The sequence below is a fragment of the Idiotropiscis lumnitzeri genome, chromosome 5 (genome assembly GCF_059441095.1).
Source record: "Idiotropiscis lumnitzeri isolate Australia: NSW breed Sydney's pygmy pipehorse chromosome 5, RoL_Ilum_1.0, whole genome shotgun sequence".
Taxonomy (NCBI): Eukaryota; Metazoa; Chordata; class Actinopteri; order Syngnathiformes; family Syngnathidae; genus Idiotropiscis; species Idiotropiscis lumnitzeri.
In genome coordinates, this window is record NC_142395.1 from 5,907,815 (window position 1) to 5,919,438 (window position 11,624).

Consider the following 11,624-nt stretch of genomic DNA (forward strand, 5'->3'; position numbering starts at 1 on the left):
CATATGACAGAACAGAACGAAACAGGTGGTACGGGGCTGGTATAATATTAGTGCCCCCATGTGGTCCGAATGTGTAGCTACGGAGCCACACACAAGTCTCCTGACACGCATTTGCAAATCAGCACACGCATTTGCGAGTCGTCCGCGGCAGGACTGTAGCAAACGTCACCTGTAAGAAAAGGTCCCGTTTTTACAGGTCGCCCATCTACGGATTTTTGTCCGCATTTAACCATGTGTATGTGCCAACAAATCATTGTACACATTTGCTGATATTTGTCATATATCTGTGACTTCAATCATGCATTGTAGATTGTTGTGACACATTTGTGACTGTGGTTATAGCTTCAGATTCTTGTTACGTATTTTTGGATTGAAGTATTTGCCACAATAAAGACAACATGTATAAAATGCAAAATTTTGAAAGGAATTCTCGCTTACGGCCATACTACCCTGAGAACGCCCGATCTCGTCTGATCTCGGAAGCTAAGCAGGGTCGGGCCTGGTTAGTACTTGGATGGGAGACCGCCTGGGAATACCAGGTGCTGTAAGCTTTTGCACCGCAAAAAATAAATAAATAAAAAAAACTTTGACAAATGTAAGCAAGTATGCGAGCTGCTTTTTTATAAATTTCCACATATTCGCTTGACTGGCTGAGAGCACAAATTGCCAACATTCAGCGTCCCCTGCCTTTGGGTGTTGCTACAGTCTCGCCGTGGACGACTCGCAAATGCGTGTGGCAATTTGCAAATGCGTGTCTGGAGACTTGACTGTGGCTCCGGAGCCACACATTAAGACCAAAAGGGTACCCTCGGAGTCTACAGGTGTAGCAGACAGATGACCCGATGCAGTCCGGTTGGGTTGGTGCAGTGAGTGTTTACTAAATAAAAAGTTAATGAATCAATTTTAAAAAATGGCGTTTACTGAATGCAAGAAAGGGAAGTATAGTTAATGTGGCAATTAGCAGGTGTGGAGAAGCTTCATTCATTTTTTTTAGCTTCACTGGTTATATCATTGGTTCTTATTTTATTAGTTCCACTTTATTCTTCCATTTATTCCAATTTAATTTAAATAATGTCAAATAAATGGTACATGACCATTGGTGGATAGCAGTGAACGCCCCCCCAAGTTATTGGTGTATATATTGGTGGTACGGGGCTGGTATAATATTAGTGCCCCCATGTGGTCCGAATGTGTAGCTACGGAGCCACACACAAGTCTCCTGACACGCATTTGCAAATCAGCACACGCATTTGCGAGTCGTCCGCGGAAGGACTGTAGCAAACGTCACCTGTAAGAAAAGGTCCCGTTTTTACAGGTCGCCCATCTACGGATTTTTGTCCGCATTTAACCATGTGTATGTGCCAACAAATCATTGTACACATTTGCTGATATTTGTCATATATCTGTGACTTCAATCATGCATTGTAGATTGTTGTGACACATTTGTGACTGTGGTTATAGTTTCAGATTCTTGTTACGTATTTTTGGATTGAAGTATTTGCCACAATAAAGACAACATGTATAAAATGCAAAATTTTGAAAGGAATTCTCGCTTACGGCCATACTACCCTGAGAACGCCCGATCTCGTCCCATCTCGGAAGCTAAGCAGGGTCGGGCCTGGTTAGTACTTGGATGGGAGACCGCCTGGGAATACCAGGTGCTGTAAGCTTTTGCACCGCAAAAAAATAAATAAATAAAAAAAACTTTGACAAATGTAAGCAAGTATGCGAGCTGCTTTTTTATGAATTTCCACATATTCGCCTGACAGGCTGAGAGCAGAAATTGCCAACATTCAGCGTCCCCTGCCTTTGGGTGTTGCTACAGTCTCGCCGTGGACGACTCGCAAATGCGTGTGGCAATTTGCAAATGCGTGTCTGGAGACTTGACTGTGGCTCCGGAGCCACACATTAAGACCAAAAGGGTACCCTCGGAGTCTACAGGTGTAGCAGACATATGACCCGATGCAGTCCGGTTGGGTTGGTGCAGTGAGTGTTTACTAAATAAAAAGTTAATGAATCAATTTTAAAAAATGGTGTTTACTGAATGCAATAAAGGGAAGTATAGTTAATGTGGCAATTAGCAGGTGTGGAGAAGCTTCATTCATTTTTTTTAGCTTCACTGGTGATATCATTGGTTCTTATTTTATTAGTTCCACTTTATTCTTCCATTTATTCCAATTTAATTTAAATAATGTCAAATAAATGGTACATGACAATGGGTGGATAGCAGTGAACGCCCCCCCAAGTTATTGGTGTATATATTGGTGGTACGGGGCTGGTGTAATATTAGTGCCCCCATGTGGTCCAAATGTGTAGCTACGGAGCCACACACAAGTCTCCTGACACGCATTGGCAAATCAGCACACGCATTTGCGAGTCGTCCGCGGCAGGACTGTAGCAAACGTCACCTGTAAGAACACAGCCAATCAAAAGGTCCCGTTTTTACAGGTCGCCCATCTACGGATTTTTGTCCGCATTTAACCATGTGTATGTGCCAACAAATCATTGTACACATTTGCTGATATTTGTCATATATCTGTGACTTCAATCATGCATTGTAGATTGTTGTGACACATTTGTGACTGTGGTTATAGTTCCAGATTCTTGTTACGTATTTTTGGATTGAAGTATTTGCCACAATAAAGACCACATGTATAAAATGCAAAATTTTGGAAGGAATTCTCGCTTACGGCCATACTACCCTGAGAACGCCCGATCTCGTCCGATCTCGGAAGCTAAGCAGGGTCGGGCCTGGTTAGTACTTGGATGGGACACCGCCTGGGAATACCAGGTGCTGTAAGCTTTTGCACCGCAAAAAATAAATAAATAAAAAAAACTTTGACAAATGTAAGCAAGTATGCGAGCTGCTTTTTTATAAATTTCCACATATTCGCCTGACAGGCTGAGAGCACAAAATGCCAACATTCAGCGTCCTCTGCCTTTGGGTGTTGCTACAGTCTCGCCGTGGACGACTCGCAAATGCGTGTGGCAATTTGCAAATGCGTGTCTGGAGACTTGACTGTGGCTCCGGAGCCACACATTGACCAAAAGGGTACCCTCGGAGTCTACAGGTGTAGCAGACATATGACCCGATGCAGTCCGGTTGGGTTGGTGCAGTGAGTGTTTACGAAATAAAAAAGTTAATGAATCAATTTTAAAAAATGGTGTTTGTGGGGGTTCGGGTTTGGGGGGCCTGGCAAGTTCTCCCTTTTTCTCTAGGTTCCGGCACGCCTCCGACCGGAGAGGGCGTCGGCTCCTGCGCACCTGCAGCTCATCATCAGCAATCACCGCGGGGGTTTAAAGCTCAGCGCTGCCAGGAGCCAGACGCCGGATTATTCCGTGACCTACCTCGGTACCCGGTCCACGTCGACGTTCGCCTCGTGCACGTCTGCTCCTTGTGCTATGCAACCCGAGTTAACCTTTGTCTGTCCTCGCTCTCCCTCCAGCCGCCCAGCGCCTGCCCGAGCCCGATCCTCCGCCGCCAGCCGCCGAGCCCCGGAGCGCCGATCGCACCTCGTTCGCCCGTACGCCGCCTGCCTGCCCTTCTCCGCTTCCGTCGGCTCGCCGCCGCCCTCACCTCCACGCCGCTCTCCTCGCCCGCGCTCCTCCCGCCTCAGCGCCGGTCCCCGCCCAGCCCGTCGCCTCCGCTGCACCTCCGCTGGCGTGCACCTCTCCACCGCTGCGAGCGCTCCGGCACTGGCTCGCCGCTCTTCCACCTGCCCTTCTCTCCTGGCCTCCGAACCCGCTCCTCTTCCCCCGATCCTTTCAATAAATCCTCCTCAACCATCCACGCTTGCTCTTGGGTCCAGTCTTCCTTCCTCACGGTTCTCTGAACCATTACAGAATAATCCGGCCCCTCCAATGGACCCAGCGAGCCCGGATCCCCTCCAGGAGGCCCTCTCCCACCAAGGCCGACAGCTGGGACGGCACGAGAGGATGATGCAGGAGTTTATGGACTCCGTCCAGGCTCTCCACCACCAACTCGCGCTCCTCTCGCAACAGGTGAGCTCTCTCCCCTCGGCTCCCGGCCTACCGGAGGGCACCTCCCCGGTCCCTTCTCCCCCCCCTCCGCCCGCCGTGTTCCCTCCGAGCGGCAGGGAACCCCATGTTCCCACGCCGGAGCCATTTTCCGGTGATCTGGGCTCTTGTAGCCACTTCATTTTGAGTACCTCGTTGGTGTTCGATCTCCAACCCCAAAGTTACCCGACCGATCGAGCTCGAATCGCCTACATGGTGAACCTGCTCCGCGGCCGCGCCGCGAAATGGGCTACCGCCTTGTGGGAGGCATCGGCGCCGGCGATGGCCTCCTACCCCGATTTCTGTCTAGAGCTGCGGCGGGTGTTCGACCATCCCGTCAAGGGACGCGAGGCCACCCGCCGATTGCTCGCACTCCGGCAGGGTTCCCGGTCCGCCGCCGACTTCTCGGTGGAATTCCGCATCCTCGCCCACGAGTGCGGGTGGAATGTGCCCGCGCTCCGGGGAGTGTTCCTCGATGGTCTGACGGACCAGCTCAAGGACGAGCTGGCCGTCCGTGACGAGACCACCTCCCTCGAAGACCTCATCGCCCTGGCCATAAAGGTGGACAACCGGCTGCGGGAGCGGCAGTCTGATCGGACGCGAAGGTCGCCCCGACCAACGGCACGCCCCGCCACGCCTTCCGCCGACTCCCGTCCTCGGCTTCCGGTCTCGCCTCCCGTCGGTCAGGAGGAGCCCATGCAGCTGGGGAGGACCCGCCTGGATCCCCAGGAACGCCAGAGGCGCCTCTCGAGCCAGCTATGCCTCTATTGTGGCAACCCCGGTCACTACATCGCCGATTGCCACGTGAAGCCAAAAGAGGGGGCGCCGCTGATCAGGAGTCCCGCGGCGAGCCATAACGTGTCAGCTACGGGCTCCTCTTCACGCATGTCCATCCCAGCCCGCCTCCTATGGCAAACCCAGTCCCTTTCGATCACCGTCCTGGTGGACTCCGGAGCGGACGGAAACTTCCTAGACCTGGCTCTGGCTCGCCGGCTGGGGGTTCCCCTGGAGCCTCTCCCTTCCCCTCGGCGCGTGGTGGCCCTTGATGGGCGCCTCATCTCCCAGGTCTTTCAGCAGACGGGACCCCTAACCCTTATTGTCTCCGGTAACCACCGGGAGACTATCCAGCTCCTCCTCATTCACTCGCCACAAGTCCCCCTGGTCCTGGGTTTCCCGTGGCTGCAGTTACACAACCCCACGATAGATTGGAGGAGATGCTCCATCACCGGGTGGAGCGAGCTTTGCCACTCACAGTGCCTGCTATCCGCCGACCCGGCTCCCCGATCGGCCCCTCGCTCCCCGGTTCCACCCGACCTGGCATCCGTGCCCTCAGACTACCATGACCTGGCCCAGGTCTTCTGTAAGGACCTCGCCCGCACCCTTCCTCCCCATCGGCCCTATGACTGCGCCATAGACCTCCTTCCCGGGGCCCCGCTTCCCAGCTCCCGGCTGTACAACATCTCCCGTCCGGAGAAGGAGGCCCTCGAGACCTACATCCGCGACTCCCTGGCGGCCGGTCTTATTCGGCCCTCCTCCTCGCCCCTGGGAGCGGGGTTCTTTTTTGTTAAAAAGAAGGACTCCTCCCTTCGCCCCTGTATTGACTTCAAGGCCCTAAACGGCATCACTGTCAAGAACAAGACCTCGCTGCCCCTCATAGACCCCTAGTTCGAGCCCCTCTGCGACGCCCAGGTCTTCTCCAAACTAGATCTACGAAACGCTTACCATCTGGTTCGCATCCGGGAGGGGGACGAATGGAAGACGGCTTTCAACACCCCCCTCGGACATTTTGAATATCTTGTTATGCCCTTCGGCCTCACCAATGCTCCCGCCGTTTTCCAAGCCCTCATGACTGACATTCTCCGGGACATGCTCAACCGTTTCGTTTTCATTTACCTGGATGACATCCTCATCTTCTCCCGATCCCTCGAGGACCATCGAGACGTGGAGCGAGGCTCTCTCGTGGATCGAGTACGCCCACAATTCCCTCTCCTGCGCCTCGACAGGTATGTCCCCGTTCATGGCATGTCTTGGCTACCAGCCCCCCCTTTTTGCTGAGCAGGAGCGCGCAGTGGCGGTTCCCTCGGTGGAAGAACACATCCATCGGGCCAAGGGAGTCTGGGCGGAGGTGAAGGCTTCCCTCACCCGCTCGGCGCAACGCAACAAGCAGCTGGCGGACCGTCGTCGAACCCCGGCTCCAGACTACCAGCCCGGTCAACAAGTCTGGCTCTCGACCCGCGACCTTCCCCTCCAGACCGAGTCACGTAAGCTGTCCCCGCGATACATTGGTCCCTTCCCCATCACCAAGATCATTAACCCCTGTTCCGTCAGGCTCAAGCTCCCCGACTCCCTCAAGATCCACCCCACCTTTCACGTTTCCCTCCTCAAGCCTGTGTCTTCCAGCGTCCTAAGCCCTCCGACCATCTCCCCTCCTCCCCCCCTGATGATCGACGACCACCCAGCCTTCACTGTCTCCAAGGTGTTGGACGTTAGACGTCGGGGGAGGGGTTTTCAGTTCCTCGTTGACTGGGAGGGTTACGGTCCAGAGGAACGTTCATGGATCCCCCGTAAGCTTTTCATAGACGACTCCCCGATCAGGGAGTTTTACGCCTTACACCCAGACAAACCAGGAAGGACGCCAGGAGGCGTCCGTTGAGGGGGGGGTACTGTGGGGGTTCGGGTTTGGGGGGCCTGGCAAGTTCTCCCTTTTTCTCTAGGTTCCGGCACGCCGCCGACCGGAGAGGGCGTCGGCTCCTGCGCACCTGCAGCTCATCATCAGCAATCACCGCGGGGGTTTAAAGCTCAGCGCTGCCAGGAGCCAGACGCCGGATTATTCCGTGACCTACCTCGGTACCCGGTCCACGTCGACGTTCGCCTCGTGCACGTCTGCTCCTTGTGCTATGCAACCCGAGTTAACCTTTGTCTGTCCTCGCTCTCCCTCCAGCCGCCCAGCGCCTGCCCGAGCCCGATCCTCCGCCGCCAGCCGCCGAGCCCCGGAGCGCCGATCGCACCTCGTTCGCCCGTACGCCGCCTGCCTGCCCTTCTCCGCTTCCGTCGGCTCGCCGCCGCCCTCACCTCCACGCCGCTCTCCTCGCCCGCGCTCCTCCCGCCTCAGCGCCGGTCCCCGCCCAGCCCGTCGCCTCCGCTGCACCTCCGCTGGCGTGCACCTCTCCACCGCTGCGAGCGCTCCGGCACTGGCTAGCCGCTCTTCCACCTGCCCTTCTCTCCTGGCCTCCGAACCCGCTCCTCTTCCCCCGATCCTTTCAATAAATCCTCCTCAACCATCCACGCTTGCTCTTGGGTTCAGTCTTCCTTCCTCACGGTTCTCTGAACCATTACAGAATAATCCGGCCCCTCCAATGGACCCAGCGAGCCCGGATCCCCTCCAGGAGGCCCTCTCCCACCAAGGCCGACAGCTGGGACGGCACGAGAGGATGATGCAGGAGTTTATGGACTCCGTCCAGGCTCTCCACCACCAACTCGCGCTCCTCTCGCAACAGGTGAGCTCTCTCCCCTCGGCTCCCGGCCTACCGGAGGGCACCTCCCCGGTCCCTTCTCCCCCCCCTCCGCCCGCCGTGTTCCCTCCGAGCGGCAGGGAACCCCATGTTCCCACGCCGGAGCCATTTTCCGGTGATCTGGGCTCTTGTAGCCACTTCATTTTGAGTACCTCGTTGGTGTTCGATCTCCAACCCCAAAGTTACCCGACCGATCGAGCTCGAATCGCCTACATGGTGAACCTGCTCCGCGGCCGCGCCGCGAAATGGGCTACCGCCTTGTGGGAGGCATCGGCGCCGGCGATGGCCTCCTACCCCGATTTCTGTCTAGAGCTGCGGCGGGTGTTCGACCATCCCGTCAAGGGACGCGAGGCCACCCGCCGATTGCTCGCACTCCGGCAGGGTTCCCGATCCGCCGCCGACTTCTCGGTGGAATTCCGCATCCTCGCCCACGAGTGCGGGTGGAATGTGCCCGCGCTCCGGGGAGTGTTCCTCGATGGTCTGATGGACCAGCTCAAGGACGAGCTGGCCGTCCGTGACGAGACCACCTCCCTCGAAGACCTCATCGCCCTGGCCATAAAGGTGGACAACCGGCTGCGGGAGCGGCAGTCTGATCGGACGCGAAGGTCGCCCCGACCAACGGCACGCCCCGCCACGCCTTCCGCCGACTCCCGTCCTCGGCTTCCGGTCTCGCCTCCCGTCAGTCAGGAGGAGCCCATGCAGCTGGGGAGGACCCGCCTGGATCCCCAGGAACGCCAGAGGCGCCTCTCGAGCCAGCTATGCCTCTATTGTGGCAACCCCGGTCACTACATCGCCGATTGCCACGTGAAGCCAAAAGAGGGGGCGCCGCTGATCAGGAGTCCCGCGGCGAGCCATAACGTGTCAGCTACGGGCTCCTCTTCACGCATGTCCATCCCAGCCCGCCTCCTATGGCAAACCCAGTCCCTTTCGATCACCGTCCTGGTGGACTCCGGAGCGGACGGAAACTTCCTAGACCTGGCTCTGGCTCGCCGGCTGGGGGTTCCCCTGGAGCCTCTCCCTTCCCCTCGGCGCGTGGTGGCCCTTGATGGGCGCCTCATCTCCCAGGTCTTTCAGCAGACGGGACCCCTAACCCTTATTGTCTCCGGTAACCACCGGGAGACTATCCAGCTCCTCCTCATTCACTCGCCACAAGTCCCCCTGGTCCTGGGTTTCCCGTGGCTGCAGTTACACAACCCCACGATAGATTGGAGGAGATGCTCCATCACCGGGTGGAGCGAGCTTTGCCACTCACAGTGCCTGCTATCCGCCGACCCGGCTCCCCGATCGGCCCCTCGCTCCCCGGTTCCACCCGACCTGGCATCCGTGCCCTCAGACTACCATGACCTGGCCCAGGTCTTCTGTAAGGACCTCGCCCGCACCCTTCCTCCCCATCGGCCCTATGACTGCGCCATAGACCTCCTTCCCGGGGCCCCGCTTCCCAGCTCCCGGCTGTACAACATCTCCCGTCCGGAGAAGGAGGCCCTCGAGACCTACATCCGCGACTCCCTGGCGGCCGGTCTTATTCGGCCCTCCTCCTCGCCCCTGGGAGCGGGGTTCTTTTTTGTTAAAAAGAAGGACTCCTCCCTTCGCCCCTGTATTGACTTCAAGGCCCTAAACGGCATCACTGTCAAGAACAAGACCTCGCTGCCCCTCATAGACCCCTAGTTCGAGCCCCTCTGCGACGCCCAGGTCTTCTCCAAACTAGATCTACGAAACGCTTACCATCTGGTTCGCATCCGGGAGGGGGACGAATGGAAGACGGCTTTCAACACCCCCCTCGGACATTTTGAATATCTTGTTATGCCCTTCGGCCTCACCAATGCTCCCGCCGTTTTCCAAGCCCTCATGACTGACATTCTCCGGGACATGCTTAACCGTTTCGTTTTCATTTACCTGGATGACATCCTCATCTTCTCCCGATCCCTCGAGGACCATCGCCGCCACGTCCGTTCAGTACTCCAGCGCCTCCTGGAGAACCGTCTATTCGTCAAGCCTGAAAAGTGTGAGTTCCACGTACCATCGATCCACTTTTTGGGCTACGTCATCGCCCGGGGTCAACTCCAGCCGGACCCTGCCAAGATCCAGGCGGTGGTGGAGTGGCCTACTCCCACCACTCGCAAGGAACTACAACGCTTCCTGGGGTTCGCCAATTTCTACCGACGCTTCATCCGTAATTACAGCAAGGTTGCCAGCCCCCTCACGGCACTCACCTCCACCCTTACCCCCTTTCAGTGGACTCCAGCAGCGGCACAAGCTTTTGGGCACCTCAAGGAAGCCTTCACCAGCGCCCCGGTCCTCAGACACCCCGATCCCGCACTCCAGTTCATTGTGGAGGTGGATGCCTCCGACACGGGGGCGGGAGCTGTTCTCTCCCAGCGGGATCCCGACACCCACAAAACTCATCCGTGCGCCTTCTTCTCCCGACGCCTGTCCCCCGCGGAGAAGAATTATGACGTCGGAAATCGGGAACTGCTGGCAGTCGTCTGGGCCCTCCAGGAGTGGCGACACTGGCTGGAGGGTACCGCCGTCCCCTTCCTCGTCTGGACCGACCATAAAAATCTGGCCTACCTGCAGGCGGCCAAGCGGATGAACCCCCGTCAAGCCCGTTGGCACCTTTTCTTAAGCCGATTCAATTTCACCCTTTCCTTCCGTCCCGGGTCGAACAACGGCAAGGTGGACGCCCTATCCCGGATGTTTGCTCCACCTGCCAGTCCGGAGATCACACAGACCATTCTCCCTTCCTCCTGTCTCCTGGGGGCGGCCTCCTGGGAGATCGAGCGCACGGTTCGCGAGGCGCAGAAGACCCAACCCGATCCCCGACCTGACCCCTCGGATCTCCTTTTCGTCCCCGATGCCGTACGCTCCCAGGTACTCCAGTGGGGGCACTCTTCCTCGCTCACCTGCCACCCAGGCGTCACGCGTACCCTTCGCTTTCTTCAAGCGCACTTCTGGTGGCCCAGTATGGCAAAAGACACACGGGAATTCGTGCTGGCCTGCTCGGTCTGCGCCCGCGGTAAGGCCTCACACTCGGCCCCGGCAGGTCTTCTCCACCCCCTGCCTATCCCGAGCCGCCCCTGGTCCCACATCGCTGTGGACTTCGTCACGGGCCTTCCTCCATCCAACGGACACACAGTCATCCTCACTATCATCGACCGCTTCTCCAAGAGCGTTCACTTCGTTCCCCTTCCCAAGCTACCCACCGCCTTGGAGACGGCCACGCTCCTGACCCAACACGTCTTCCGGCTCCACGGCCTCCCGCAAGACATCGTCTCAGACCGGGGTCCCCAGTTTTCATCCCAGGTATGGAAGGAATTCTGTAAGGCGGTGGGCGCCACAGCCAGCCTCTCGTCAGGTTACCACCCTCAGACCAACGGGCAGACCGAGCGGGCCAATCAGGATCTGGAGGCAGCGCTGCGGTGCGTGGTAGCCCGGAACCCCGAGACGTGGAGCGAGGCTCTCTCGTGGATCGAGTACGCCCACAATTCCCTCTCCTGCGCCTCGACAGGTATGTCCCCGTTCATGGCATGTCTTGGCTACCAGCCCCCCCTTTTTGCTGAGCAGGAGCGCGCAGTGGCGGTTCCCTCGGTGGAAGAACACATCCATCGGGCCAAGGGAGTCTGGGCGGAGGTGAAGGCTTCCCTCACCCGCTCGGCGCAACGCAACAAGCAGCTGGCGGACCGTCGTCGAACCTCGGCTCCAGACTACCAGCCCGGTCAACAAGTCTGGCTCTCGACCCGCGACCTTCCCCTCCAGACCGAGTCACGTAAGCTGTCCCCGCGATACATTGGTCCCTTCCCCATCACCAAGATCATTAACCCCTGTTCCGTCAGGCTCAAGCTCCCCGACTCCCTCAAGATCCACCCCACCTTTCACGTTTCCCTCCTCAAGCCTGTGTCTTCCAGCGTCCTAAGCCCTCCGACCATCTCCCCTCCTCCCCCCCTGATGATCGACGACCACCCAGCCTTCACTGTCTCCAAGGTGTTGGACGTTAGACGTCGGGGGAGGGGTTTTCAGTTCCTCGTTGACTGGGAGGGTTACGGTCCAGAGGAACGTTCATGGATCCCCCGTAAGCTTTTCATAGACGACTCCCCGATC

General features: G+C 57.6%; 1 protein-coding gene and 3 non-coding genes across 4 annotated transcripts; all 4 read left to right on the forward strand.

Moving 5' to 3' along the window:
- The first annotated feature begins 432 nt into the window (after positions 1-432).
- On the forward strand, positions 433-551 carry LOC148336701 (5S ribosomal RNA). The gene has a single exon (XR_015843416.1). It is a non-coding gene; the product is annotated as a 5S ribosomal RNA (ribosomal RNA).
- Positions 552-1,551: 1,000 nt separating this feature from the next.
- Positions 1,552-1,670, forward strand: LOC148336702 (5S ribosomal RNA). Its single transcript, XR_015843488.1, has one exon. It is a non-coding gene; the product is annotated as a 5S ribosomal RNA (ribosomal RNA).
- A 1,014-nt stretch (positions 1,671-2,684) lies between these two features.
- LOC148336703 (5S ribosomal RNA) lies at positions 2,685-2,803 on the forward strand. The gene has a single exon (XR_015843423.1). It is a non-coding gene; the product is annotated as a 5S ribosomal RNA (ribosomal RNA).
- Positions 2,804-8,012: 5,209 nt separating this feature from the next.
- Positions 8,013-11,610, forward strand: LOC148336704 (uncharacterized). The gene is made up of 4 exons (XM_088296017.1): positions 8,013-8,207; positions 8,715-9,169; positions 11,123-11,422; positions 11,508-11,610. The coding sequence occupies exons 1-4, from the start codon at positions 8,013-8,015 to the stop codon at positions 11,608-11,610; spliced, it is 1,053 nt and encodes a 350-aa protein (XP_088152143.1).
- The last annotated feature ends 14 nt before the right edge of the window (positions 11,611-11,624 follow it).